Here is a 26,453-nt window from a genome sequence, read left to right on the forward strand (position 1 = left end):
TGATAATTCTGTTTTAAACAGATACCACGATTGGCTTATCCATTCATCTGTTGACGGACACCTGGGTTGTTGTACCTCTTGGCTCTTGGGAATCATGAACAGGGCTGCATAAATATGTCCTTCCAGACCCCACTTTCAATTCTTTTGTGTTATATATATCCAGAAGTGGGCTTGCTGGGTCATATGCTAATTCTATTTTTAATCTTTTGAGGAACCACCAAAGTGTTTTCCACAGCAGCTGCATCATTTTACGTTCCCACCAACAGGGCGCAAGGGTTCCAGTTTCTCCAGGTCCTCAGCGACACTTGTCAATTTTTGAATTTTTGCTCGTCACCTTTTAATAGGCGTGAGGCAGCATCTGTGATTTCGATAGCATTGCCCCAATGTTTGGTGGTGGTGATCATCTTTTTGTGTGCTTATGACCGTTTGTATGTCGTCTTGGGACAAATACCTACTCTAGTCCTTTGCCATAATTTCATTTCAGCAGCTTGAACTTAAATGTATGTAGTCACGTGTGGCTAATTGGGTACTGTTTTAAACCGCATAGGGACAATATGCCTCTGAATTCACACAGCTGGGTTATTCTGAACTTAAGTCACAGTCGTTTTATCATGTCACCTCTACGTATTTTAGGATGTATTTCTGAAAGGTAAAGACTCTTAAGTGAAAAGAAAGAGAATACGATGCCATTGTTACACACCTAGAATCCATCCCTTCTTTCTTTTCCTTCCTTCCTTCGCTGGTCTTCATTGCTGCCAAGGGGCTACTCCAGTTGGGGTGTGTGGGTTTCTCATTGCGGAGCACGGGCTCTAGCAAAGGCTGCAGTGCTGAGTTGCAGCTTGCGGTCTCTAGAGCCCAGGCTCAGTGGTTGCAGGGGTATGCTGGGTTTTCCTGGATCGGGGATCGAACCCTCGTCTCCTGCACTGGCCGGCGGGTTCTTTACCACTGAGCCACCAGGGAAGCCCTGAGCTATAAATTTTTAACTCCCATATAACTGATGCCCCATCGCAGTGCAGGATCTGTCCTCTCCCCGGAAAGCCCCCCTCACCCATTGCGCAGCTGTCACCATCAAAATGAAAACGCGGAGATGACAGATTCTCACAGCCTGGCGCCTCCTGCTGGACATTCACCCGCAGGTCCCACTTGGAGAGCTCCGTTCAGGAAATACCCGCCTCCTGGCTCTCCTTCTGGTCCGAGGTTTGCAGAACTTGGGCCACACCCGAAGCTCGGGACAGGGAGGAGGGGTGGGGGGGGGACCCACGTGGAGCTGGCGGCTCTCACGAAGCCGCTGCGGGCGCTTGGGATCACTTCCGGGCCAGGGCAGTGCCCCTGCAGCCTAGATGGGCCAGAACTCCATGTTCCAGGGTCCTGTGACAGAGGCTTTCTAGACCTTTCCAGGGGTCTGGGACTCTCCATCAAAAGGAGCAGCAGTTCCCGTCCCTCCTGTCTGTTCCATCCACTCGCCTTTATCGCGTCTTTGGATCTGAACTATCCCAGGCATTCACAAAGTGCTAACAAAGGCTTGTCACCCAGCTTTGTCTTATCTTGACACTGTGGCCATGTTTGCTTCACATTTTGAAGAGAAACAGCATGATGAGAGGGCTGTCTGTGGGATTGTGGTTAAGGGCGGGGACTCTGCAGTCAGCATGCCTTGGCTCAGATCCCAGCCTGGCCGCTGACCACTGCAGGCATCTGGGGGTGGCGTATGGCTCACCATTCGGAGCCTCGCTGTCCTCATCTGCAGAATGGGGCTAAGCAGAGCACCCGCCTCGTAGGGAGTCCAAGATGGTGACACAGAGGAAACACGCAGAGTACTTAAAATCAGCAGCTGTCATCACCATCACCACGTCAGGTCAACCCTCGGTGTTCGTGGATTCCATATTTTGCTAATCCACCCACCCGCTGACGTCAGTAAGCCCCAAATCAGTATGGGGCTTTCCCAGTCACGTGCAGAGTCGTGAAGTGTTTGAGTCTCTCGGTGCACATCCCCCCAGTGGAGGTGGAACACGGTGACCCTCTGCCTTCTCAGTTCAGCTGTCAATAAGCATCCTCCTTAGGGCCCTTGTTGCTTTGTACTTCTGTGCTTTTTGTAAGTGGTTTTGCTGTTAAACATGGCCCCTCCTGCACAGAGGTGAAAAGCCACCCAGTGCTCGTAAGCGCAGGAAGGCTGAGTTACATCGCTGTTGGCCACAAGCCTAGTGTGAGCAATTCACCGATTCATATTCAACAAGGTGTCTTTAAACAGAAACACACATAGCCAAGGTGGTGTGTTGCTGGGTTGATGAGAATGGGGCCAGAGGCTGGCAGGAAGCTAACCCTGTATTTCCTCAGGGCCGATGGCTCAGAAGAGCCGGTGGATTAAGCCGTACGGTGTTGCAGGCTGTTGCGTGAGTGCGTATATGTACATATGCAGTGTGGGTAGATACAGGGCGGTCTTGTCTGCACTTACCATGCGTGAGATCATGTGCGGTGTTGTTTCCTGTGGTTTGTACACTTGGGTTTGACCTCTCCTCTCTGGCTGCATCTTTCTCCTTTTCACTGACGGTCCCACTCACAGCCTTTCTCTCCCTCTCTCTCCACAGCTGGCCCCCGAAAGGACACTCCCCAAGTCCCCAGCTGGGGGCCCCGCGTAGACCTGGAGTGGACACCCCCTCCTTCCCTTCATGATTCGTTTGTAGCGCAGGTAACCAGCCAAGCGTCGGCTCATTCCCAGAGGGGCTGTGGTCCCCCACCTCCTCCACGGAAGGGATGGTCCTCCTTGACTTAGCCACAACCTTCAGCCCCACCCTTCCCAACCTGGGGCCCTGGGGTCATTCGGGCCAGCCCCCTGCCTCCTCGCCATCTACAGGAGAAGCAGGATCTCCCTCCCACATCCCCCTCTTCTCCATGTGCTCTGCAGATCTTGCCAGTTGCTCCCCGGCCAGGCCTTGCCCACTGTGGGCTGGTTGGGAAGGGCAGGGGCTCGTTGGCCGCGGAGCTGGTGGCGTGGGAAGAAGGAAGCGTGGGTGGGGGTGGGGATGTGAGGCCAGAGAGAGTATGTTGTACCAACGCCCGGTGCAGCCAGAGTCTTGGAAGGGAGAGGCCTCTCTGGGGTCCGTGCCCAGGGCCAGCTCTAGAGGGGAGGGTGACTGGCGTTTGAGGCCCTGAAGATGGATGTTTCTGTTCTAGACTGGCCTTGTAATCTGGGGCCCGTGAAGTGTGTACGTGTGTGCATATGTGTGTGCGTGTCCCATGCAGAAGTATGGGTAACATATCTGGCCCACATGCGTGTTTCTGGCCAGAGGGTCTTTTTGCTTTCATCAGACCCTCCAAGGCACAGTTCAGAGAAGACCCTGAACTAGTGATGCGGGGATCCTCCCGAGGCTGTCACAGAGCCGTTGAGGTTACTGGGGGTTGGGGTGGCGATTGGGAAGTTCAGAGGATCTGTCAGAGTGAGGAATCATGACCCAGCTGAGGGCACAAGTGAGATTTTGTGTGTTTTGAGGTGTAGAGAGGGGTAGATCCTCCTCAGTGAGTTCAGGACCACTCCTGCTCTCCCTACCAAAACAAAAAAAAGAGAGGGTGAGAAGTCCACGGCTCTGGGCTGGGGTTGTGTGTGATTTCTCGTGTCCTGTCTGCATCGTTGGGAGGGAAGGATGTGTGGGCAGATGGAAGGATGGATCAGTTGGATGTGTTTGGAAGACAGGAGAGATGGACTGTGAGGCGGAAGTTTGGCAAGATGGGTACTTGGAAGCCTGGTGGGATGTTTGGAGCAATGGGAGCTTAGGTGAGGGGTGGGGGTGGGGGGATGGCAAACACAGAGAACTCCAATTTTCTCGCTATAAAATGGGACACACAGTACCCTTCCCCATGGGGATTGAACAAGCTAACATTAGTGAAATGCTTGGGACAGTGCCTGGTGGGCACGTGATAAGCACGGGCCAAATGTTAGCCGTCCTCATCCTCATCACTCTGATGGGCTCAGCCGGGCTCCGGCAGCTGCTCTGACGCCAAGCGCCCACCCTCTGGGTCCCTCTCCCTCTCTTTCCCTCCGTGAGAACTGCACTGCATGTGTCTTCCATGGGGACCCAGAACCTGAGCCCCTTCATGCCTTCCCCCCGACCCAGTCGCGTGTAGGACAAGCCCCCCAACGCCCGCGCTGGGCCAGCCCTGCCCTCAGGAGGCAGACACAAGCTCGGGGGCCAGACCTCTGCGAGCCAGGAGACGGAGAACCACAGCCTCTGCTCTTGCATTAACTCCTCTGCGAAGCTGGGGGGCGGCAAGACCCACTTCGAGGGGTTCCCTGGGGATTAACTGCGTTAGCGTGCGTGAAGCACTTGGCACGGGGCCCACACGTGATTAGGGCTCACTTAGTCAGGACTGACGTCATCGTTGTCATCACCGGATGCTGGGGGGACAGAGGGAGGAGGAAAAGGCAGCCGTGTCTCTCTGGTCAGAGCTGCTGGTGGGGAGGGTCCTGCCTCGCCCCCCCCACCGCCCATGCCCACAGACTCCAGGGGTCTGGGCCCCCAAGAAATGGTCCTTGTGGGGAGGGTCCTGGCCCGCTGCCACCGTCTAACCTGTCGCCCTCTTCCCGCCCTGCCCCATCCAGTGGCGATGGATGATGAGGATGGGAGATGCTTACTAGACGTGATTTGGTGAGTAGTGGGATTCCCGTCACCCCTTCCCCCCTCACTCTCCCTCCTCTCCCCTGTCCCTCATCTCCTCAAGTGTCTCTCCCTTCTCTCTTTCAGTGACCCTCAGGCCCTCAATGACTTCTTACATGGATCCGAGAAGGTGAGTGCTGGGCAGGGCGAGGCATCCCCCAGGGCAGCAGGGTGCTGTGAGTCAAGCCCCCCACCACCACACTGAGTAGACATCTGCCTTCCAGGAGCCAGGCCCCAAGCTCACGGCGAAGAGGGAAAGAGACGGCAAATCCCTGCCCTCACGCCATACACATTTCCTGGGTAAACAAGCAACCAGTGACTAATAAAGGCAGTGGTGGAAAGCACCACGCCGGGCAGCAGAAGAAATAGCAACATCACTTTTGCACCACAGAGGAGGATCCGAAGAAAATGAATGGGAGGTGGGGGGCAAGGGCAGGGGCTCCGTTAGCTGCAGTGGGCGGAGAGGCGACATTGAGGGTGAAGCTGAAGGACCAAAGGGAGGCACCCACTGTGCTCTGACCGGGGGGAGAGCAGGTGGGAAGGCGGGAAAGTCCGACCCGTTCCAGGAACAGAAAGAAGGCCAGTGGGGCCAGGATGAAAGGTAAATAGTAGGTGGGGAGACTGGAGTGGACAGAAATCCCCAGGTCATGCAGAGCCTAGAGGAGCTTGACTGGGGAGTTTGGACTTTATTCTGAATGTGACAGGCAGCTCTGACAGTTTATTAAGCAGCCACATGGGCATATTCTATTTGCACTCCGGAGAATGGAACACAGCGGGGACGAGGGGACATCTGTTGAGCCACAAGGGGTTGTATCAGTTACCTAGGGCTGCATAACAAGTTATCCCAACGCGTTGTGGCTTCTACTGACTTCTAATAACATTTGTTAGAGCTCTCAGTTTCTGGGGATTGGGAATGGAGGAGCAGTCTGGGTGTCTATCTTGCAGTCTCCCCTGAGTAGCACTCAGGATATTGGTTGGAGTCATTGTCATCTGGGGGCTTGCCTGGGGCTGGGGGGCCTGCTTCCACTCCTGTGCCTGTTAGCTGGAGGCCTCAGCTTCTCGCCACATGGGCCTCTCCAGAGGATTGCTTGAGCATCCTCATGACGTGGCAGCTGGTTTGCCCAAGCAAGTGACCCCGGGGAGAGAGCCAGGAGGAAGCTGAGTCCCTCTTATGACCTAGTCTCCGAAGTCACACTGCATTCACTGGAAGCGAGTCACCATGCCCACCCACACTCTCAGAGAGGGAAAAGAGCTCCACTCCTCAAGGGGATGTATCGAGTAATTTGTGGAGCCGAGGCAAGTGCAATGGGAGGATGGCGGCCTGGGCCCCAAGGCAGGCGGTGGAGGAGGTGCCAGGCGCTAACTTTGGGGTCGGCCTGGAAGGCAGCGTCACTCAACTTGACAGTGGATTAGATGGTGAAGAAGTGTCCAGACTGCCTCCTGGACTTGACCTGAGCAACCAAATGGGTTGTACCATTCCCTGAGACTGGGAGTTTGGAGCAGACCCCAGAAGTCCGAGGGCAGCAGTTAGATATGTTGAATTGGCCAAAAAAAGTTGGTTTGGATGTTTCTGTAAGATGTAATGAGAAAACCCGAATGAAGTTTTTGGCCAACCCCATACCAGTCTAGGGTTCTAGAAGGGGATCAGCTAGAAACTGGGGAGCTCGACTGTGGACAGTGGGCGCTTAAGGCCTGTTCTCGGCATTGAGGATAACTCCTGGAATGAGACCGGTCCCTGCCCTCCCAGACATGGGAGCAGCTCACACATCCGGCGCCCAGGGAACGCGGCTGTGCAGAGGAAGGACTGATTTCATAGGAAGGGACAGACGGGCACGTGTCGGGAGGAGGAGGCACGTGTGACAGGCCCTGCAGGATGTGTTACCAAAGAGGCAGAGGGTGAAGGCCCGGGGTGCTGCTTGGGTGAAGGTGCGGAGGCAGGATTCTAGAGTTCCAGGCAGGCATGCGGGGAGCCTCGGACGTGGTGCTGGGGGCTCCTTAGGATTTAAACTTGCAGCCAAGCCCCTTCCTTTGGGGCCTCTTTTCTGGAGGTGGAGTTTCCCGTACCCCTCGAACCTCCCCCACCCCCTGCATCCCCCCCACCCCCACCTCGTCTTTGTCTTTGTGTCCGTGTAACACGAAATTGGTTTTTGTTCTAGCGTGTGGGCCGGCCCACTGCCCAGCTGACCTTTGACCTTGGGTGGGGGCGGGTCTTGTTGCAGCTCGACAGTGATGACCTCCTGGATAATCCCGGGGAGGCCCAAAGTGCCTTCTATGAAGGTCCTGGGGTAAGTGGCCGTGGGAGCTCGAAGAGGGTGGTGGGCAGGACGCCCGTGGTAGCAGCCAGTGGGGGAGGGTTGGAGGGTGTCTCACTTATTCCCTAAGGCACTTTTTGCCCCTCCAGTGAGGGGCTGGGGCGTAGTCACTAAGAGTAGAGTGGGGTGCAGGTGAGGCCGAGGCTGCCAGATACCTCCCCTGCCTCCAGGCTGTGCCTCAGAGAAGGAGGTGCGGTTCCTGGGTCCCTGGCCTTAGGGATCAGCTGCTATAGCGCTGGCATGGAGGCTGAGGCTGGCCCCTGAGGAATGGGGACAGAGGCATCTTGGGGGTCTTGTCCTGGCTCAGCCGGGGAAGAGGATCCACTGATACAGACCTCCGTCTCTGCCTGAAGATGAGAGCAGGGGTGATGAGCAAAGCCCAAAGCGGGGCACGCAGTGGGCATCTACATTATTGAGCACCTCCTGCGTGCCAGGCCGCTCCGTCCTCTTCCCCTTCTGTGGCCTCTCCCTTCCCCTCTTCTCTCCCTACCCCGCCCCCTCCCTCGTCATCGTAACTGTCATTTACAGAACACTTATCATATGCTAGACCCTTAACGGTAATTTTCACTTAATCCTCACAACCACCGTAATAACACATTCCAAACAATTGATCTGGCGTAACATACATGCCTAAATCCAGAACCCAGCAAATAATAGTACTCTCATGTTATTACACTTACAGATCGGTTAGAGTATGCGTTATTCTTATCCACACCGCCCTGTCTTAATTTAACCTATAAGGACCCTGGTCAGGTTCTTAGCACCTCACGTGCATGATGTCAGTAAATGTCACAACCGTCCTAGGAGGCAGGTTTGGTTATAGCCATTTAGCAGTTAGGAGCTCAGAACCCCCTGGTCTTTGTTTGGGGGCTGAGCTGTAGCCTGTCTCGCCAGGCAATGCCCCCTGCTTGGCAGCGGGGTGACCCCCTCCCAGTCTAGGGGGCAAGGAGGGAGCAGTGCCCACCTCCCTGGGCTGTTACTAACAGCAGCGACCTAGACAGTAATAGTAATGCCAGCAGCAGTGATAGACGGTGTTTCTCGGGTGCCAGGTACTGCTCTGAGCCGTCCACGTGGAGTGAACTCAGAATCTTTTTAACAATAGTTTTGACCCATTATCAGTGGGTATTCCATGCTGCTAGCGTACTCATTACTTATGGAATATTTGCTCAAAAATGCATACATGTATTGATCGTACATTCGTGACCTGGATCACCATCCGGAAAGCACTTAAGAAACCTCAGACTCACAGTGCTTGGCACCGGGCAAGGCTGCTGCTGCTCCTGCGCTTAACAGACCCATGATCCTTGATCCAAAACTTTTGGGGCAGGCTTGTTGTGGGATTCGGGGTTTTTCAGATGCTGGAAAGGCAGTGCTGACTACGTGTGTGCTGCGTGTAACGTAACACACTCACTTTTCTGTGGTCACACCGAGGGCGAGTCCTGTTGCGTGACTGAATGACGCCTTTCCCTCTGAGCATCAGTTGCATTCTGGTCAGGGCTTTCCAGCCTAAAGTTCTCAAAACATTCACGGTTTTCAGAGCCTTTGGGGTTTTGGAACTGCAGAAGAGCATCATGGGCCTGTATGGCTGTTTAGAAAATGGTTTTTGTTACCTTCTGCTGATGTGCACAGATGGGGGAAAAAACAGGCCGGATTAAGCCAGCCCTGGGGTGCCCAGCTCAGCCCTGGCGAAGCTGGGATTTGAACCCGGGTCCAGCCACTTCTTGTAGAAGGTTCTTTCTTTCCCTGCTGCCCTGACATCAGGTACCCTTGGCTTCAGCTGTGTCCTGGGCCTGGCCCCTTGCTAACGTGGGCTCTCTCCTCCCTCACCTTCCCCGTCTCCAGCTCCATGTGCAAGAAGCCTCTGGCAACCATTTGAACCCAGAGCCCAGCCAGCCGGCCCCCAGTGTGGACCTCGACTTCCTGGAAGATGACATCCTGGACTCGCCCGCGGCCGGGGGCGGCGGCGGGGGCGCGGGGGGTGCCGACCAGCCCTGCGACATTCTCCAGCAGAGCCTCCAGGAGGCCAACATCACCGAGCAGACACTTGAGGCTGAGGCCGAGCTGGACCTGGGCCCCTTCCAGCTGCCCACCCTGCAGCCCGCGGACAGTGGAGCCGGCCCGGCGGGGGCTGGAGGGGCTGCTGCCGTGGCCACAGGACCCCAGGCACTCTTCTCGGGGGGTGCCGACCTGCTGGGGCTGCAGGCCCCGCCCACCGTGCTAACCCACCAGGCCCTGGTGCCACCGCAGGACGTGGTCAGCAAAGCCTTGAGCGTCCAGCCCTTCCTGCAGCCTGTGGGCCTGGGCAACGTGACCCTGCAGCCCATCCCGGGCCTCCAGGGCCTGCCCAACGGCAGCCCTGGGGGTGCCGCAGCAGCCACGCTCGGCCTGGCCCCCATCCAGGTGGTCGGCCAACCCGTCATGGCTCTCAACCCACCCACCTCCCAGCTCCTGGCCAAGCAGGTGCCCGTCAGCGGCTACCTGGCCTCAGCGGCCGGCCCTTCGGAGCCAGTGACCCTGGCATCAGCCGGCGTCTCACCCCAGGGGGCCGGCCTGGTCCTCCAGAAGAACCTCCCTGCCGCTGTGGCCACCACACTCAATGGGAACTCGGTGTTCGGAGGAGCGGGAGCTGCCCCGGCGGTGGCCAGTGGGGCGCCCTCAGGACAGCCGCTGGCAGTGGCCCCCGGCCTGGGCACATCGCCGCTGGTTCAAGCGCCCAATGTCATTCTGCACCGCACGCCCACGCCCATCCAGCCCAAGCCTGCTGGCGTGCTGCCCCCCAAGCTCTACCAGCTGACCCCCAAGCCGTTCGCCCCTGCGGGCGCCACGCTCACCATCCAGGGTGAGGCTGGGGCCCTCCCGCAGCCACCCAAGGCTCCCCAGAACCTGACTTTCATGGCGGCGGGCAAGGCTGGCCAGAACGTGGTGCTGTCAGGCTTCCCGGCACCTGCCCTGCAGGCCAACGTCTTCAAGCCGCCTCCGGCCACCACCACGGGGGCGGCCCCCCCGCAGCCCCCCGGGACGCTGAGCAAGCCCATGAGCGTGCACCTCCTAAACCAAGGCAGCAGCATCGTCATCCCCGCCCAGCACATGCTTCCAGGCCAGAACCAGTTCCTGCTGCCTGGCACGTCGGCGGTCCAGCTCCCCCAGCCGCTCTCGGCCCTGCCGGCCAACGTGGGCGGGCAGATCCTGGCAGCCGCGGCCCCCCATGCGGGCGGACAGCTCATCGCCAACCCCATCCTCACCAACCAGAACCTGGCGGGCCCGCTGAGCCTGGGCCCCGTGCTGGCCCCCCACTCGGGGGCCCACAGCGCCGCCCACATTCTCTCGGCCGCCCCCATCCAGGTGGGCCAGCCGGCGCTCTTCCAGATGCCCGTGTCGCTGGCCGCTGGCAGCCTGCCCACGCAGAGTCAGCCGGCCGCCGCCGGGCCGGCCGCCACCACCGTCCTCCAGGGGGTCACTCTGCCCCCCAGCGCCGTGGCCATGCTCAACACCTCAGATGGTCTGGTGCAGCCCGCCACCCCAGCCGCCGGGGAGGCCACACCTGTCCTCACGGTGCAGACAGCGCCCCAGGCGCCCCCCACGGCCAGCACACCACTGCCTCTGGGCCTCCAGCAGCCGCAGCAACAACAGCAGCCGCCGCCACCACAGGCCCCGACCCCACAGGCCGCCGCCCCAGCTCAGGCCACCACCCCGCAGCCCAGCCCGGGCCTGGCGTCCAGCCCAGAGAAGATTGTCCTGGGGCAGCCTCCCTCTGCTGCCCCCACGGCCGTCCTCACTCAGGACTCCCTGCAGATGTTTCTGCCCCAGGTAACCAGGGCCGCCGGGGCAGGGGAAGGGGCCCGCGTGGAGGGGGGCCTGGAGCTGGAACCGGATGTGGTTGAAGCAGCAAGTGGGGAGGGGCCCGGGGGTCAGGAAGGGTGCCCAGAGCTGCCACCCCTGCCTCAGGTCGCTCAGAGGAGGTCCCGGGGGGACAGGGCCCAGCTGACTGACCAGGACAGAGAGACAAGGGGAGGGACAGAGAGAAAGGCTGCCCTCTTGCTGGAGGGTTGGAGAAGGGTCCAAGAGAGAGAGTGGGCGATACACGGATGGACAGACAGACAGACGGGGCGGGAGAGATGGATGCTGGGGTGGAGCCTGAAGATGACTCACAGAACTGAGGGGACTGAGCTACCCCAGGTCATGCCCTCTGGACCCTGGGGCTCCCAATCCCCTGACTTCAGCGTCTAGTCTCTGGGTGCCTCCCAACTGATTCCCACCACCCTCTTCTCCGAAGCACCTGCGGGGGCTGGAAGTCGGGGTGTGGAGGCCTCGGGTCTGTGGGGGTGGCCTCTGACCCACTGTGGGCTGCCCGTTGCAGGAGAGGAGCCAGCAGCCCCTCTCCACAGAGGGCCCCCACCTCTCCGTGCCCGCCTCGGTCATAGTCAGCGCCCCGCCTCCCGCCCAAGACCCAGCCCCGACCACCCCTGTCGCCAAAGGAACTGGCCTTGGCCCTCAGGCCCCCGACAGCCAGGCCTCCCCGGTGCCGGCCCCCCAGGTAGACGAACCCCAGCAGCCTCTGTCCCAGCGCAGACCAGCCCTGCCCCTCGCCCTGCCTCCCCCCCCCCCCCCGCCCTCCACGCGCTCTCTGGCTGTCCTGCCTGCCTCTCTGTTTCGCTGGCTTGGGAAGCAGTGCTCTCCTTGGCTCCCCAGATGTTTCCCGAGGGCCGTGGATGCTTGAGACCACACTCTAGTCAGGGACGCATAGTTAGGTCCTAGAATGATCATTTTTCTGTCTGGATAAGTAGCTCACATTTCGAGGAAGACACTAAGAGGTCTAGATTCAAGCCTGGCTTTTCCCTCCCCAAGAGGGTTTTTTTCACTCTTTTCCCACGAAGAGACAAACAAAAAGACAACGGAGTTCTTTTCCTTCCATTTTTACGAAAATGAAAGCAATACTCTACATGCATTCTGCACCTTTTATCGTTTAGAAGTTCATCTTGGGCTGTACGCCACTCTTTTACATGACTGCGTAGTATTCCATTGTGTGTGGGTGCTCTTTATGTAACCAGATATTGTTGTTGGGAATTTAGGTCACTTTCGGTCTTTAGCTGTCAGATGAGCAAGGCTGCAAAGTACAACTCTGTACATATGTCTCTTTGTAGGATAAATTCTAAAAGGACATCGCTAGGTCTGAGAGCATATGCATTTATAATTGTGGCAAATATTGCCAAATTGCTCCCTGTAGAGTATAAATTGGGTTAATGGATTATCTGTGGCTGATCAGTATATGATCTCTGGTTGTTTGCCCCCACCCTCAAGTGATATTGAACTTGGCCACGTGGGTAAGTAAAAAACAGTATCTTGTTCTAATTTGTATTTCTTTTACTGTAAATGAGGGCAGGTTTTTATAGATTTAGAGTTTTAGAGTTATTTGTGTTTTCTGTGGAGTTATCTGTTCATACACGTGGCCATTTTCAAATTTGAGTTGCTGGTCATTTTCTTGTTGGTTTGTAGAAACTCTTTACATATTAGAGAAATAGACTTTGTCTCCTATGAGTCATCAGCGCATCAGCATATGAGAGGTTAGGATGGGCCCCTTTTATTCTGGAGGTATAGATGTTGCACTTGTTCAGAAAGGATCCATGGGTAGGTAGATTAGGACAGGCAGAAGAGGAGGAAATAAGATGAATGAGGGCCAGGCAGGCAGAAATCCGCTGCACTTTGGCCGTCAGTAGCCGTGATTTCACTCTCAGACTCTGCTACTTACCACGTGACTGGAAGCAACCAGCTTCTTCATTCCGTCAACTGTTGTTTAGGGAAAAGAGAACGCTAAGTATGTGCCAGGCCTTGTGCTAATCCTGGGCAAGTCCCTGTAACTGCTGAACCTCAGTTTCCTCATCTGGAAAATGGGGATAGTAGTTTCTTTATACATCTACTAGGACGAGTAACCGAGTTGCTATGTGCTTTGCACAGAATAAGCAGTCCAAAAATATTTGCTATTGTTATTATTACCTGGGGACTTCCTGAGTGGCTCGGTGGTAAAGAACCTGCCTGCCAGTGCAGGAGAGGCGAGTTCGATCCCTAGGTCAGGAAGAGCCTCTGAAGAAGGAGATGACAACCAACTCCAGTATTCTTGTCTGGGAAATCCCGTGGACAGAGAGGAACCTGGCGGGCTTCAGTCCATGGGGATCACAAAAGAGTTGGACGTGGCTCAGCGACTCAACAACAAACGCTTGTTTTAGCTGTTGTGTTTGTGGCATCAGGAGCGGGTCAGTCCAGAGGGACAGGGGGCCAAGATTTCCTCAGGTCATCTCTACACAGGAAGGAAGGGCAGGGGCCAGGGGCCGCCTGGACTGTGAGAGACTCAGGTTGAAAGTACTGTTTCTAGGGTGGTCAGACGTGGGCCTGGGTCCCTGGGGCAAGGGCAGTCCCCTCTCCCAGCCTTCCATCCTCAGCTGGAACTCGGGGCTGGTAGGAGCCCTTCTTCTGAGTGCTGTGGTTGAGAGCCAGGGCAAGGCCTGTATGTGATCTACACACACCCTGCAGGTGCTTGTCTGGACTCGCTCCTTGGGTGACCAACAGTACCAAGATGGTACCTCCCCCAAGCCCCTTAACCTCCCTGGGCCTCAACTTCCTGACCTGACAATTGGGTTTGAGGACAGTGGCTGTTGTGAGGAGTAAATGAATCAGTGTATGTAAAGTGCTTCAACAGGGCCAACATGTCGGAAGTCCCGGAGCGTGAGAGAGAAGCCCGGCGAACTTTCCGTGAAGGGCTAGTAGTAAAGGTTTTAGGCTTTGCAGGACGGTCACTATACCCTGGAAATGGCTCTAGATGAATGAATGAACGTGGGTGGGCTCCCATAAAGCCTGAAATTTGAATCTCCTATCAGTGTCCCGAGTCAAAGAATATTCTTCTTCTCTGACTTCTTTTCAACCATTTAAAAGTGTAAAACTATTCTTAGCTTGCGGGCCGTCCAAAATGGTCGGGCCAAGCGGGCAGCAGGCCACATTTGGCTTCTGGGCCTTAGTCTGCCAAACCTTTTGAGATCTTTATTTTATTATTATGTAGATGTGCAAGACTTCACTTATTCAGTCCCCTATTGGTGAACACTTAAGGTATCCAGTCCCACGGAATCGCTAACAAACATTCCCGTCCATATTCTCATACCGGGCTTTGCACGTGCGTGAGAATGCCCATAGGGTGAATGTCTAAAAATAGAATTGCTGCATCGGAGGGTATCCAGTTGCCCCTCCGAATCTGCAGATTCTGCTCCGCTGGATTCAACCACCAGTGGATGGAAAATATTCGGGGGAAAATATTCCAGAAAGTTCCAAAAAGCACCATTTGAATATGCAGACAACTACTTCCATAGCATTGGCATTGTGCGTGTGTGCACGCGTGCTAAGTCACGTCAGTCATGTCCGACTCTGCGACCCCATAGATTGTAGCCCGCCAGGCTCCTCTGTCCATGGCATTCTTCAGGCAAGAATACTGGAGTGGGTAGCCATGCCCTCCTCCAGGGGATCTTCCCAACCCAGGGATTGAATGCATGTCACTTATGTTTCTGGCATGGGCAGGTGGGTTCTTTACCACTAGCGCCATTTATTAGGTATCGTAGGTAATCTAGAGGTGATTTAAAATATACGAAAGGTTGTGCGTAGGTTATATGCAAATACTGCACCATTGGTATAAAAGACTTGAGCATCCTTGGATTTTGGTATCTGATGGGGTGAGCCCCTGTGGATGTGGAGGGTTGACAGTACGCACTGCCCAAGCATGTTATGGACCAATCCAGCTGCTCCTTCATGAGGTTCCTGCTGGTAAAGGCCTCTGTCAGCCTCCTCAACCCTAGATCAGCGACCCACTCATTGCCTGCCACAGGGGAAAATGCATGCCCCCCCACTCCTGTGCTTTCAAATTCTGCTTGATTCGAATGTCTTCCCATCTCCCCACGGGCAGTTGGAATCTCTCAGTAAACAGTCCACTCATGTGGGAGCTTAAAAAAAATGTAATTATAAAAATAATTTCATGCTTCTCTAGAGGATTTAAAAAATACAGAAAAGAACTAAGAAGAAAAACAAATCACCCAAAATACCAGCGTGCAGAAGCTGCTGGCAACATTTTTGGTATGAAGTCTTTTAGCCTTGCTTTTCTTCTTCTCATCCATTTCAAACATTTGTCCCTTTTGACATTAGGTAGTATATTCACATGGTTCAATCATGAAAAAGCTTTTTTTTTTTTTAATCTTTTTTTCTTTTTATCTGTGGTGTGTGGGATCTTAGTTCCCTGACCAGGGATTGAACCTGCTGCAGTGGAAGCCCAGAGTCTTAACCACTGGACAGCCAGGGAAGTTCCAAAAAGGATTTTTGAAGTATGAGGGGAAGTACCCCACCCCATCCTTTATTCCCAACCCCTCCCCATAGCCTCAGCACTTATTTTTTGTATTTTCTTCCAGCTCTGTGCATATATAACCTTGTGCAAGTATAGGTTAATATTTCTCTCTACCCAGCAGGTAGCACATTATCCATGTACTTGGGTAGCATTTCCTTGGTCCTTTGTTACAGTGGAGAAGTATTCCTTTGTGTAGATGGGGCTGGACGGGCTTTCATCCTCGGACATGCTGTCCTGATGCCCTTAGACCACGTCGAGGCTTTGGTCCTTCACACAGAGCTGCAGTAAACATCCGTCATCTCGTGTACGTGTATCTCTCTGGTCACTTCCCAGAAGCCTGTTTGCTGGATCAAAGCACAGGAGCACTTAGAATTTGCACAGCAGCTGCTGAATTGCATTCCTCTGAGGCTGTAGTAAATGGTGCCAGTTTAGACTCGCATGGGCAACGTGCGAGTGCCTTTATGAGACATATGACTTGTTTGTAATGTGTGCCTGAACTTGGCTCCATAGGGCACCTTTGATCTGCATCTCTCTTATTACAAGGGAGGTTGAGCATCTCTTGACGTATTTAAGCCTCTTGTGTTGTTTTTTCTACACTGTGTCTGATCATATCCTCTGCCCCCATTTTTCTCACTGCTTGTTATTCTTAGTGATTTCCAGAGCCTCTTTTTATATGAGAGAGATGAGCTTTGTCTAGGCTATGTTGTTGTTCAGTCACTAACTCGTGTCTGACTCTTTGCGACCCCATGGACTGCAGCACACCAGACTTCCCTGTCCTTCCCCGTCTCCTAGAGCTTGCTCAAACACATGTCTGTCGAGTCAGTGATCCCATCCACCATCTCATCCTCTGTCGTCCCCTTCTCCTGCCTTTAATCTTTCCCAGTGTCAGGGTCTTTTCTAATGAATGGGTTCTTCGCATCAGGTGTCCTAAGTATTGGAGTTCCAGCTACAGGATCAGTCCTTCCAATGAATATTCAGGGTTGATTTCCTTTAGGATTGACCAGTTTCCAAGGGACTCTCACTATTTCCCCCAGTATGTCATTTGCTTCTTGACTTGGTTTGGGGGGAGTGTGTGAGTATTTGTCCCTGTATTTTTATTGAGGATGAGAATTTTTAAAAATATTTTTCAATTTTTGGGTTATTTTTAAGCTTTTCATTTTTAGGTCGTTTCAAATATATAGCAAAGTTGTAAGACTAGAATGTGGGTATAATACCCATGTGAATTCTTTACTATAATCAGATGTTTTAGTTACCTGTTGTTAAACTGAGTGGCTTGAAACAACAAACATTAACTTACCTCACATGATTTCTAAGTATCAGGAATCTGGAAGCAGATTAACTGGGAGTTCTGGTTTGTCATCTTTTGGGAGATTATAGTCAAGGTATCGGCCAGGGCTGTCTGTCATCTGAAGGCTTGACCAGGCTGGACAGTCTGCTTCCAAGATGCTGCACTCGTGGGACTTCCCTGGTGGCCCAGTGGTTAAGGCTCTGTGTTTCTGCTGCAGGGGGTGAGGGTTCGATCCCTGGTCAGGGAACTAGGATTCCGCATACCGCACTGCGCAGCCAGAGTAACAACTACAAAGATGGTGCACTGGTAGGGCTGCTGGTGGGAGAGAGGGCCTACGTAGAGAGAAACTGAGGCCTCCCCGAAGGGCAGCTCACAACATGATCCACAGTCGGCTTCCCCTGAGCGCATAATCGACTAGAAAAAGAGCAAGGGAGCTGCCCAGGAGAGAAGCCAGTCTTTTTTATAACTTAATCGTGGAAGTGACACATGATCACTTCTGCTGAGTTCCTATGGCTGCGGAGACCAACCCTGGTATAGTGGGGGAGGAGCCTGAAAACAGGGAGGCGGGGATTGCTGAGGGCCACCCCTGATTGGAGCCTGAAAACAGGGGGGCGGGGATTGTTGGGGGCCACCCCTGATTGGAGCCTGAAAACAGGGAGGCGGGGATTGCTGGGGGCCACCCCTGATTGGAGCCTGAAAACAGGGAGCCGGGGATCGCTGGGGGCCACCCCAGATTTAACCACTGTAAATATTTGGCCACATTAGCTTTAGCCATGGCCCTCTCAACATGTATCCTTTTTTCTTTTCCTGAATCATTTGAGAGTCAATTGCAGACATCATGCTTCTGCACCCCCTTCATATTTTGATCTGATTATTTCTGTCTTTGAGAATAAGAGCATCCTCTCACTCAACCACCGCAGTCATCAGATCCAGTGCATCTCGCGTTGCGACAATCCTGTTATCAAATCCACCATCCATAATGCGGTGCAGCCCGCTGTCTAGCAATCACGTCGTGGATCGCTGTCCTTCTCTCACTCAGCATCGGGTCTGTTGCCACTTCACCGTGCCCTCTGAAGTCTGTGCTTAGGAGGGGAGAGTGCCAAGCGGGACAGTTCCCTTGGTCCTCACTGTCAGCTCTTCGCCTGCGGCTCCCACCAGCTTTCTTCTCTGGTTTTCTCTGTTGTAAATAGTCCCACGGTGGCCAGCCCTGTGAGCAACAGCCTGAATGTTCCTGATCACGAATTCATTTATTTATTTCCAAACTTTAAACTTTTTATTTTGTATTGGAGTATAGCCGATTAACAACTCAGTGATAGTTTCAGGTGAGCAGCCATACATGTACATGCATCTCTTCTCCCCCAAACTCCCCTCTCATGCAGGCGGCCACATATCACTGAGCAGAGTTCCCTGTGCTCTACAATAGGTCCTTGTTGTTTATCTGTTTTGAATATAGCAGTGTGTACATGACCTTCCCAAACTCCTCCCAATCCCCTTCCCCCTGCCCCCCACCCCCCAGGAAACAGTAGGTTAGGTTTTTAAGTCTATGGGTCTCTTTCTGTGTTGTAAGTTCATCTGTATCATTTGGACTGGTCATTTTGGTTCCCTGGCCTCAATGTCTCATCTGTGAAGTGGGTCGGATATGATCACAGTTCTCAGGACCATGGAGAGAGCCCATGAGTGGGTACACGTTCCCAGCTGCAAGCACTGGGTCAGTGGGTGCTGTCGGTGGGGGGGTGGATTCTGTGACCCAGAGCAGAGAGGTGCCAGTTCAGCATTGGGTGCCCAGCTGTTGCCCATGGTTCAATAGCAGCTGCTGAGGTTTGAGGTTCTTGGAGAGGTCACCTTTAGGTGACCTTCAGGGGGAGAAGGATGCCCTGACTGAGGTGTGTTACAGACTAGTGCTTAGATTGCATATGCAAGCCTGATACACACACACACACACACACACACACACACACGCATGCACGCGCACACACCCGTACCTGTAGGTTCCCACGACCCCCAGGTAGGCATGCAGCCATGACCCCACAGGTACAGGTCATGGACACTTAGAAGGGGACTCGTAACTCATGTGCTGGCGTCCAGGGGGACCAGACCCTGACCTTGACCCTTGGTTTCCGTCCCCATCCCTGGCTCCCCCGTCCCCAGCGTGCCCTCCTCAGCCGGCGGTCCCCACCCCCACCCCCAGTTGGCAGCAGCCTGGTCTCCCTGCTGATGTCTGTTCTCCTGGGTCAGCCGGCCCGGCGCCCCCGCCCCCCGCACTTGCTGCTGCGCTCTGCTCCCTGGCCCCCTCTGCCGACCTGCCGCTGGCCGCTGGCGTGGTGCTCCCGCAGCCACTGCTTCCTCCGCTGCTGCCCCCAAAGCCTGCAGAGCTCGCCTTCCTCTGGGGCGGGGAGGGGGGTCTGGGGGGCAGAGGGGAGATCAGAAGGCAGAGGTACGGAGTTGGGGGGGGCAGATGGGTGGGTCGAGAAGGGACAGGTTGAGGGAACGAGGTAGGTGGACAGGTAGGGGGTGGGGGGCAGGTGCAGGGTTGGGGACGGAGGTGGGGTGATGAGAAGGATGGTGGCGGCGGGGATCAGGACAAGGGGTGGCCCAGAAGGGGGCGGGGCTTCCGGGTGGGAGCGGCAGGGGTCCCCAGCGTCTTGGGGCCAGGAGAGCCAAGGTTGGTTCTGACCCCCGCCCCCTCCCCTCTCCCTCCCTCCCCTGCCCAGATCCCCGCGGCAGCTCCGCTGAAGGGCCCTGGCCCCTCCTCCTCCCCGTCACTACCTCACCAGGCCCCCCTGGGGGACAGCCCCCATCTGCCGTCCCCTCACCCGGCCCGGCCCCCCTCCCGCCCCCCGTCCCGCCCCCACTCCCGCCCTCCCTCCCAGCCGCAGAGCTTGTCCCGCCCCCCCTCAGAGCCCGCCCTGCACCCTTGTCCTCCTCCCCAGGCCCCCCCTACCCTGCCTGGCATCTTTGTCATCCAGAACCAGCTGGGCGGCGCCCCCGCTGCAAACACCCCGGCCCCCACCGCCCCAGGGCCGCCCCAGCCTCCGCTGCGACCCCCATCCCAGCCCCTGGAGGGGCCACTGGCCCCTGCCCCCCACCTTCCTCCGGCCTCCACCTCCACTGTCGGGGCCGCCTCCGCCTCCTCCTCCTCCTCCGAGACGTCTTCCCGGCTGTCAGCCCCCACGCCGCCTGACTTCCAGCTGCAGTACCCGCCCAGCCAGGGGCCCCACAAGTCCCCCACGCCCCCTCCGACCCTCCACCTGGTCCCTGAGCCCGCAGCGCCCCCCCCACCGCCTCCTCGGACCTTCCAGATGGTGACCACCCCATTCCCGGCGCTGCCCCAGCCGAAGGCTCTTCTCGAAAGATTTCACCAGGTAATTGGAGGCAGGGGCCGGCCCACCGCCCACGTCGCAGCCCCGCCCTCCCCGCCGATCCGATTCCCTCCCACTGCTTTCTGGCTTTCTCTTCACCCCCGGTCCTGGTTCCTGGCTGCCCCTGCTGCTAGCGTGTGTCCCCCCCAAAACCACCTGTCCCCCTCCTCAGGTGCCGTCCGGGATCATTCTCCAGAGCAAGGCCGTGGGGGCCCCCACCGCCCCACAGTCCTCCGCCAGCCTGGGACCCCTCGCCAGCCCCACTGCTCCGGTGCTGGTCAGTGGGCAGGCTCCATCCGGGACCCCCACCACCCCCAGCCATCCCCCCGCCCCAGCGCCCATGGCCACCGCAGGTAAGGGAGAGGGAGCCCGCAACGGAGCCATGGGGGGCCCGAAGCGGGTGGGTGGGAGTGACGAGGAGGACGGGTGGGCCAGAACTGTGGGCACCAGAGCCCAAGGGTCGCCTAGATCTCCAGGGACAGGGACGGTGGAGGGGGTCAGGCTGTACACCCCAGGTCCCCTCCAGGGGCACTCACTCCGGGGCCACCACAGCCACCGAGGCCCAAGAACCAGAGCAGTATGGGGTGCAGGGTCTCTGGGGGGCCTTTGTGCCCGTGACCCCTGAGCCCTGTCTGCCCACACCCCCACCCCAGGCCTGCCTCCTCTGCTTCCTGCCGAGAGCAAAGCCTTTGCCAGCAACCTCCCAACTCTGACCGTGGCGAAGGCCGCCCCTTCCGGGCCAGCGAAGTCCTCCGGGCTGCAGGTAAGGGGCACCCAGAATGGTGGGCTAGGGCCCAGGCCCGGTCGTTGGGGAACTGGGATGGGGCTGGAGGGGTAGGGGAGGCCGGCAGGCAGTCAGGAAAGTAGAGATGGGCAGAGACACAGCCAGGTGGGGGCAGGCCACCAGGCCAGTCCAGGCCGGGGCATGTGGGAAACCAAGACGGTTGGACGGAGATCCACCCCCAAACACCAAAACAACAGAATGAGGATGGGAGAGACGGCCTGAGAGAGATCCCAGGCGGTCACTGGGGGCGTGAGCAGATGAGAGATGGAGGCTGTGGGAGGAGGGACTGTGTTGGCTCAGGACAGGCGGTGGGGAGACCCTAAAAGGAAGGATAGGGCAGGGTGGCCAGTGAGACACTGAGTCAGAGATGGCAGAGGGACCGCCTCGGCGGTTAAGACTCCGTACTTCCAGTGCAGGGTCACGGGTTCAGTCCCTGGTCGGGGAACTGAGATCCCACATGCCTTGCAGTGCAGCCAGAGAAAAAAGAGAGAAGGGGGCGATTGGGGTGGGGGGGTGGTCAGGAGAGCTAGGATGGCAGCACCCAGGCCAGAGGGGCATAGGCCGGGAGGGTGGAGGAGACTGAGGCAGAGACAGGATTCGAGAGAGCCTGAAAGGGAAGAATAGGCAGGACAAGGGAAGTCAAGGTAGAGATTTAGGCAGGCTAGGAGGAGAGAGGCCGTGCCCATCAGGTGCTAGACAACGAGGGGGGGTTTATGGGCCTTTCGATGGGCAGGGAGGGAGGCACCAGGCGGAAGCTGAGAGACCCAGGCCTGAGAAGGGGCTAGAGGAGGCGGCCCACGCGGATGCCTGGGGCTTGAGCCTGCGTATCACCCTCTCCTCGCCGTGTCCCCCGCCGGATCCAGCCCCAGTCTCCCCGCAGGTTGAGTGTGCTGGGTGGGGAATCCTGCAGCTAGGACTGGGACCCCATCTCGGGTGACATCAGCCCCAGAGGCTCAGGTGCCAAGGGAAGCCTCCTCTGTCATGAAACCCCCCTCACTGGCTTCTCTTTCCCCTGCAGTATGAGAGCAAGCTGGGCAGCCTGAAGAAACTGCCTGTGCTTCAGCCCAGCAAAGAAGCCTGGTGAGCTCCGTGGGTGCCTCCCCTCCTGGCGCCGTCCCCGCTGTGGGCGTCGTCCCCCGCTGTGGGTTCAAGAAGTGCCATTGATCTCTCTGCCTCCCCCTCTAGGGAGGGGGGTGTGAATAGTAGTGATTATAGGGTGAATGACGAGAATTCTGTGTGGCTGTGTTAGCAGCATTCATGGGGCAGCTAGGCTGGTGGCTTCAAGTGAGCAGGGGTGGATATTTGGTGTGGCTTGGTCACCGCAGTACCCCGAGCACCTCAGACCAGGCTGGCAGGCAGTGGCTCCTGTCTGGGGGTGGGGGGTGCGTGTTCAGGTGGACGCAGGGATGCCTGGGGGCCAGGGTGAATGGATGGATGGATGCACGCTACTCAGGCAGGTGCGTGGCTGGACGGATGGCTGTTTAGGCGGGTGGGCAGGTAAGTGTTGGATGCTTGCGGTTCTGTCCCTCTCTCCTGCCCTCCGTCCCCTGAGCGTGTTGGTCAGATCTTCATCGGGTGCCCAGTCCTGTGCTGGACTCTGTAAACACTGGACAGACCAGGTCCCGCATCCACCGTGTGTGAGGGCTGCTGGCCTTCAGCACTGGGTACAGACAAGCAAGCATGTCTGATGGGAGAGACAGCCATACATAGTAGGCGATAGTCTACTGCCCAGTGAGAAAGCAGATCTTATCAACCAACCACCCAAGGGCCCAACCTCTCTGCCCGCCTCCCCAAGCCTGCTGCTGAGTTCCAGGTAGAGCAGGGACATGCTGACCCCAAGTGGCAGGAGATGGTATTGCATGGAAGGTGAGTTGCTCGGTCTGGCATCTAACTCCCAGTGCTGCCTCTAGCTGCTTTGGATCAGTGACTTCATCTTTGCAGGCCTCAGTTTCCTCATCTGTAAAATGGGCATAAGGATAGCACTTCCTGCCATTGGTTGTCCCCAGAGATACAGAGAGGCAGGCCAGGCACACGTTCACACATACTTCTGCAACGTTCCTTCCCTCCCCGTTGTCTGCCTTGTGGCTTGAGGGCTCAGGGTCTGGTTCTGCTGTCTCCTGGCCTCACCATGAGTTATCTGTGTGTGTGGTCCTTCCCCCGACCCCCCAGCTTCCTGGAGCATTTGCACAAACATCAGGGCTCTGTCCTGCACCCTGACTGCAAGACGGCCTTCCCCTCCTTCGAGGATGCCCTGCACCGCCTCCTGCCCTATCATGTCTACCAGGGTGCCCTCCCCTCCCCCAACGACTACCACAAAGGTGAGGCCTCCCCTGGGTGTGGAGGCGGGTGGTGAAGACCAACAAGGTGCAGGCGCCCTTGACTACGGGTCCTCCCCAACATCTGGGTCTCTGGACCTCTTCCTCCGCAGTGGACGAGGAGTTCGAGACGGTCTCCACGCAGCTGCTGAAACGCACCCAGGCCATGCTCAATAAATACCGCCTCCTGCTGCTGGAGGAGTCCCGGGTAGGGTGGCCTGTCACCTTTCTCCCTGGGGGACCCTGCCCTTCCCCCATCCCCACCCCCACCCCGCCGCCGCAAGGAGGGAGGGTGGATCAGATCACAAGAAGGATAGTTGGGAACCTGTGCCCATCCATCCCTGGCGATCGCGTCGCCTCCTACACCTCGCTTCTTCACTGGCTCATCTAATCGCGTCTCCCCCTCCCTGCCCCCAGAGGGTGAGCCCCTCCGCGGAGATGGTAATGATCGACCGAATGTTCATTCAAGAGGAGAAGACCACGCTGGCCTTGGACAAGCAGCTGGCCAAGGAGAAGCCAGGTAGATGAGAGCAGAAGGAGCCGGGGTCCCCGCCGCCTCCGCCGGCTGCGGCGCTTTCCCTCACTCCGCCACTGGGCGGCGCCCGAGCCCAGCCTGAAAGCCCTAAGAGTGGACCTCCGCTTCCTGCTCGTCCCACCGTCCTGTGTCCATTTCGCCCCCTTCAATCCTGGCCCTGGAGGGAGGGAACGTTCTGCCACCCCCGGCGGCACAGAAAAGCGGGAGAGCAGAGCCAGGACTGGGGTGAAGCCAGCAGAAGTTGGTGGGTTGCAGAAGTTAGGTGGTATCCTCTGTGTGGTGCCGAGGGCTGCTGGCATATTATGGGGACTTGGGGAAGGGTCTTGCCTAACAGTGTCCTCGTGAGTGAAGGGTTTAGCCCCGGGCCCGGCAGATGGTCGGTACTCAGTGGACACTGGCTCCTCAGCTCTGCAGGGGCCTCCTGCCTTGGCTAACCCCCGGGGTTTTCTTGGCCCCCTTCTACAGATGAGTACGTGTCTTCCTCCCGCACTCTCGGCCTCCCCGTCGCCGCTTCTTCCGAGGGACACCGGCTGCCCGGCCACGGCCCGTCCCCGTCCTCGGCGTCCGGGGCCCCAGCCCAGCCCCCTCTGCACCTACCCACCAAGCTGGTGATCCGACACGGCGGCGTGGGTGGCTCCCCCTCCGTGACCTGGGCGCGGGCCTCCTCATCCTCCCTGTCTTCGTCCTCCTCGTCCTCCGCCGCCTCCTCCCTGGACGCCGACGAGGATGGTCCCATGCCCTCCCGCAACCGGCCGCCCATCAAGACCTACGAGGCCCGGAGCCGCATCGGGCTCAAGCTCAAGATCAAACAGGAAGCCGGGCTCAGCAAGGTCGTCCACAACACGGCCTTGGACCCGGTGCACCAAACGCCGCCGCCGCCCCCCACCTCCCTCAAGGCGGCCGAGCCCCCGCCCCGGCCCCCACCGCCGCCCCCTGCCCCCGGCCAGATGAACGGTACGGTGGACCACCCGCCGCCGCCGCCGGCTGCCGCTGACCGCAAGCCGCCACCGCCGGCCCCGCACTGCCCCCGCCTACCCCTCCGCAAGACCTACCGCGAGAATGTGGAGGCCCCGGGTGTCGGGGCGACTGAGGGGGCGGTGGCGGCGGCCGTGGGCAGAGCCCGGGGCGGCAGCCCGGCCCCGCTGCCCACCAAAGTGGACGAGGCCACCAGTGGGCTCATCCGCGAGCTGGCGGCAGTGGAGGACGAGCTGTACCAGCGGATGCTGAAGGCCGGGCCGGCCGAGCCTGCGGCGGGCACCGGGCAGGGCAGCGGCAGCCGGGAGTCCGGCTGGGAGGCACCCTCGCTGCCCCCCGCCAAGCGGCGCAAGTCCGAGTCGCCCGACGTGGACCAGGCCAGCTTTTCCAGCGACAGTCCACAGGACGACACGCTCACGGAACACCTGCAGAGCGCCATCGACAGCATCTTGAACCTCCAACAAGCCCCCGGCCGGACGCCCGCACCCCCGTACCCCCATGCCGCCCCGGCGGCCGTCACGCCCACCTCCCCGACGCCCCTGCACAGGCCGGAGGCCTACCCGCCCTCCAGTCACAACGGTGGCCTCGGTACCAGGACGTTGAACAGATAACACCGGGCTGGACTTCCCTTCCCTGTCCGCTCGCTCCGCAGGGACGCAGCGGGGAGCGGGGAGGGGGACAGCCGGGGGTCTGACCTCAGCCTCCTGGGGGACACGAGCCGGGGACCCCTTGAGTTTTTCTTGCCTAAGTTATTTGAGTCACAAAGGCCTCGTCCCACCCACCTCCTGCTTCAGCCGGGTGGTTGGGTGGGGGTCGTGGATTTCTGGGAGGGGAGGCTCTAATGTACAAGGTCCCCCCTGCCAAAGGAGGGGGTAATCCTGGTGTGTCATTTCCTATTTCTTCCCATTTCCAGCCACGCTCCGCCCCTCCGCCAGGGGGGACACGTGCGCACTGGCCAGGGAGGAGGGCTCCCTGGCGCTCCCCACCGCTCACACGCATCCAGGTACCCGGTTTGCCCTCGTGGCTTCAATCTGTCCCTGCGCCCATCGCTGGCAGGGTCCGCGTCTCTCCAATGCCCCCCACAGGCCGAGACAGGAAACGCAGGGAAAGGGCGGCGTGAGCCTGCCTCCCGGGACCCCCACCTGGCAGTGCGTGCCTGCGGGCACCCGTGTCGCATCCTTGTGTGTGTGTGTGTGTGTGTGTGTGTGTGTGTTCTATGTCCCTCTGTATGTGCTCGAGTGAGAAAGATTTCAAAGCCTCCAGTCCCTCGACTGAAATCCGAGCACCTCCCAAATAACACCGGGATCTTCCTTCCACCCCCTTCCCCAGGCAGTCTTCCCCTCTGTTCTTCCTGCCGCCAGCCACCCGCGCCAGATTTTGAAATCTTGGAGACAAAACTAGTACTGTAAGATAAATTTTTTTGTACTGTATTTATTGTGTATAACGATTTTTTTAAAAGGAGAATTCTGTACATTTAGAACTCTTGTAAATTAAAAAGCGATCCTTTTTTTAAAACTGTACTGACGCCCCCTCCCCCGGCCCGCATTGCTTTGGGGTTTTCGGGAACTTGTTTGGAGTCTGCGGGTTGGGGCGACAGGTGGGTGGAGAGGGGGATTGTGGGGACTTAACTACACATTCATTTGTGAGCCCCTGCTGGGGGCCAGGTCCTATTCTAGGCACAAGGGTGCAGCTGAGTATGATGGAAGTGCCTGTTCTGGGAGGCCTGACTTCTTAGTGGAGGGGGCAGACAGTGACAAACTCAATCAGCCAGGTGTTTTTGTATCGTTCCTGGTGGGGTTCTGTGGTCTCCGGGAGCTCGGAATTCGTCAATATGTAACCATCCCTCCTGGGGAAAAATACACGGCTAG

The 26,453-nt window shown here is 57.5% G+C and overlaps 1 protein-coding gene across 1 annotated transcript; it reads left to right on the forward strand.

Annotated features, from left to right (window-relative positions):
• Nucleotides 1–2,628: 2,628 nt before the first annotated feature.
• BICRA (BRD4 interacting chromatin remodeling complex associated protein) lies at nt 2,629–25,976 on the forward strand. Its single transcript, XM_068992715.1, has 14 exons — nt 2,629–2,683; nt 4,592–4,637; nt 4,734–4,776; nt 6,866–6,931; nt 8,801–10,765; nt 11,316–11,492; nt 19,329–19,979; nt 20,149–20,329; nt 20,630–20,739; nt 21,779–21,840; nt 22,930–23,078; nt 23,189–23,283; nt 23,493–23,595; nt 24,076–25,976. Exons 2-14 carry the CDS (start codon nt 4,597–4,599, stop codon nt 25,194–25,196), a joined length of 4,764 nt encoding a protein of 1,587 aa, XP_068848816.1. The 5' UTR covers nt 2,629–2,683; nt 4,592–4,596; the 3' UTR covers nt 25,197–25,976.
• Nucleotides 25,977–26,453: the final 477 nt, after the last annotated feature.

Source organism: Capricornis sumatraensis, chromosome 20, assembly GCF_032405125.1.
Source record: "Capricornis sumatraensis isolate serow.1 chromosome 20, serow.2, whole genome shotgun sequence".
Lineage (NCBI taxonomy): Eukaryota > Metazoa > Chordata > Mammalia > Artiodactyla > Bovidae > Capricornis > Capricornis sumatraensis.

Bases quoted from the DNA above. Each gene is read 5' to 3' on its own strand.
- BICRA (XM_068992715.1), top strand. From the start codon at position 4,597: ATGGATGATGAGGATGGGAGATGCTTACTAGACGTGATTTG. The intron at 4,638-4,733 runs GTGAGTAGTGGG...TCTCTCTTTCAG, and splicing joins TGCTTACTAGACGTGATTTG to TGACCCTCAGGCCCTCAATG. The intron at 23,284-23,492 runs GTAGGGTGGCCT...CCCTGCCCCCAG, and splicing joins TGCTGCTGGAGGAGTCCCGG to AGGGTGAGCCCCTCCGCGGA.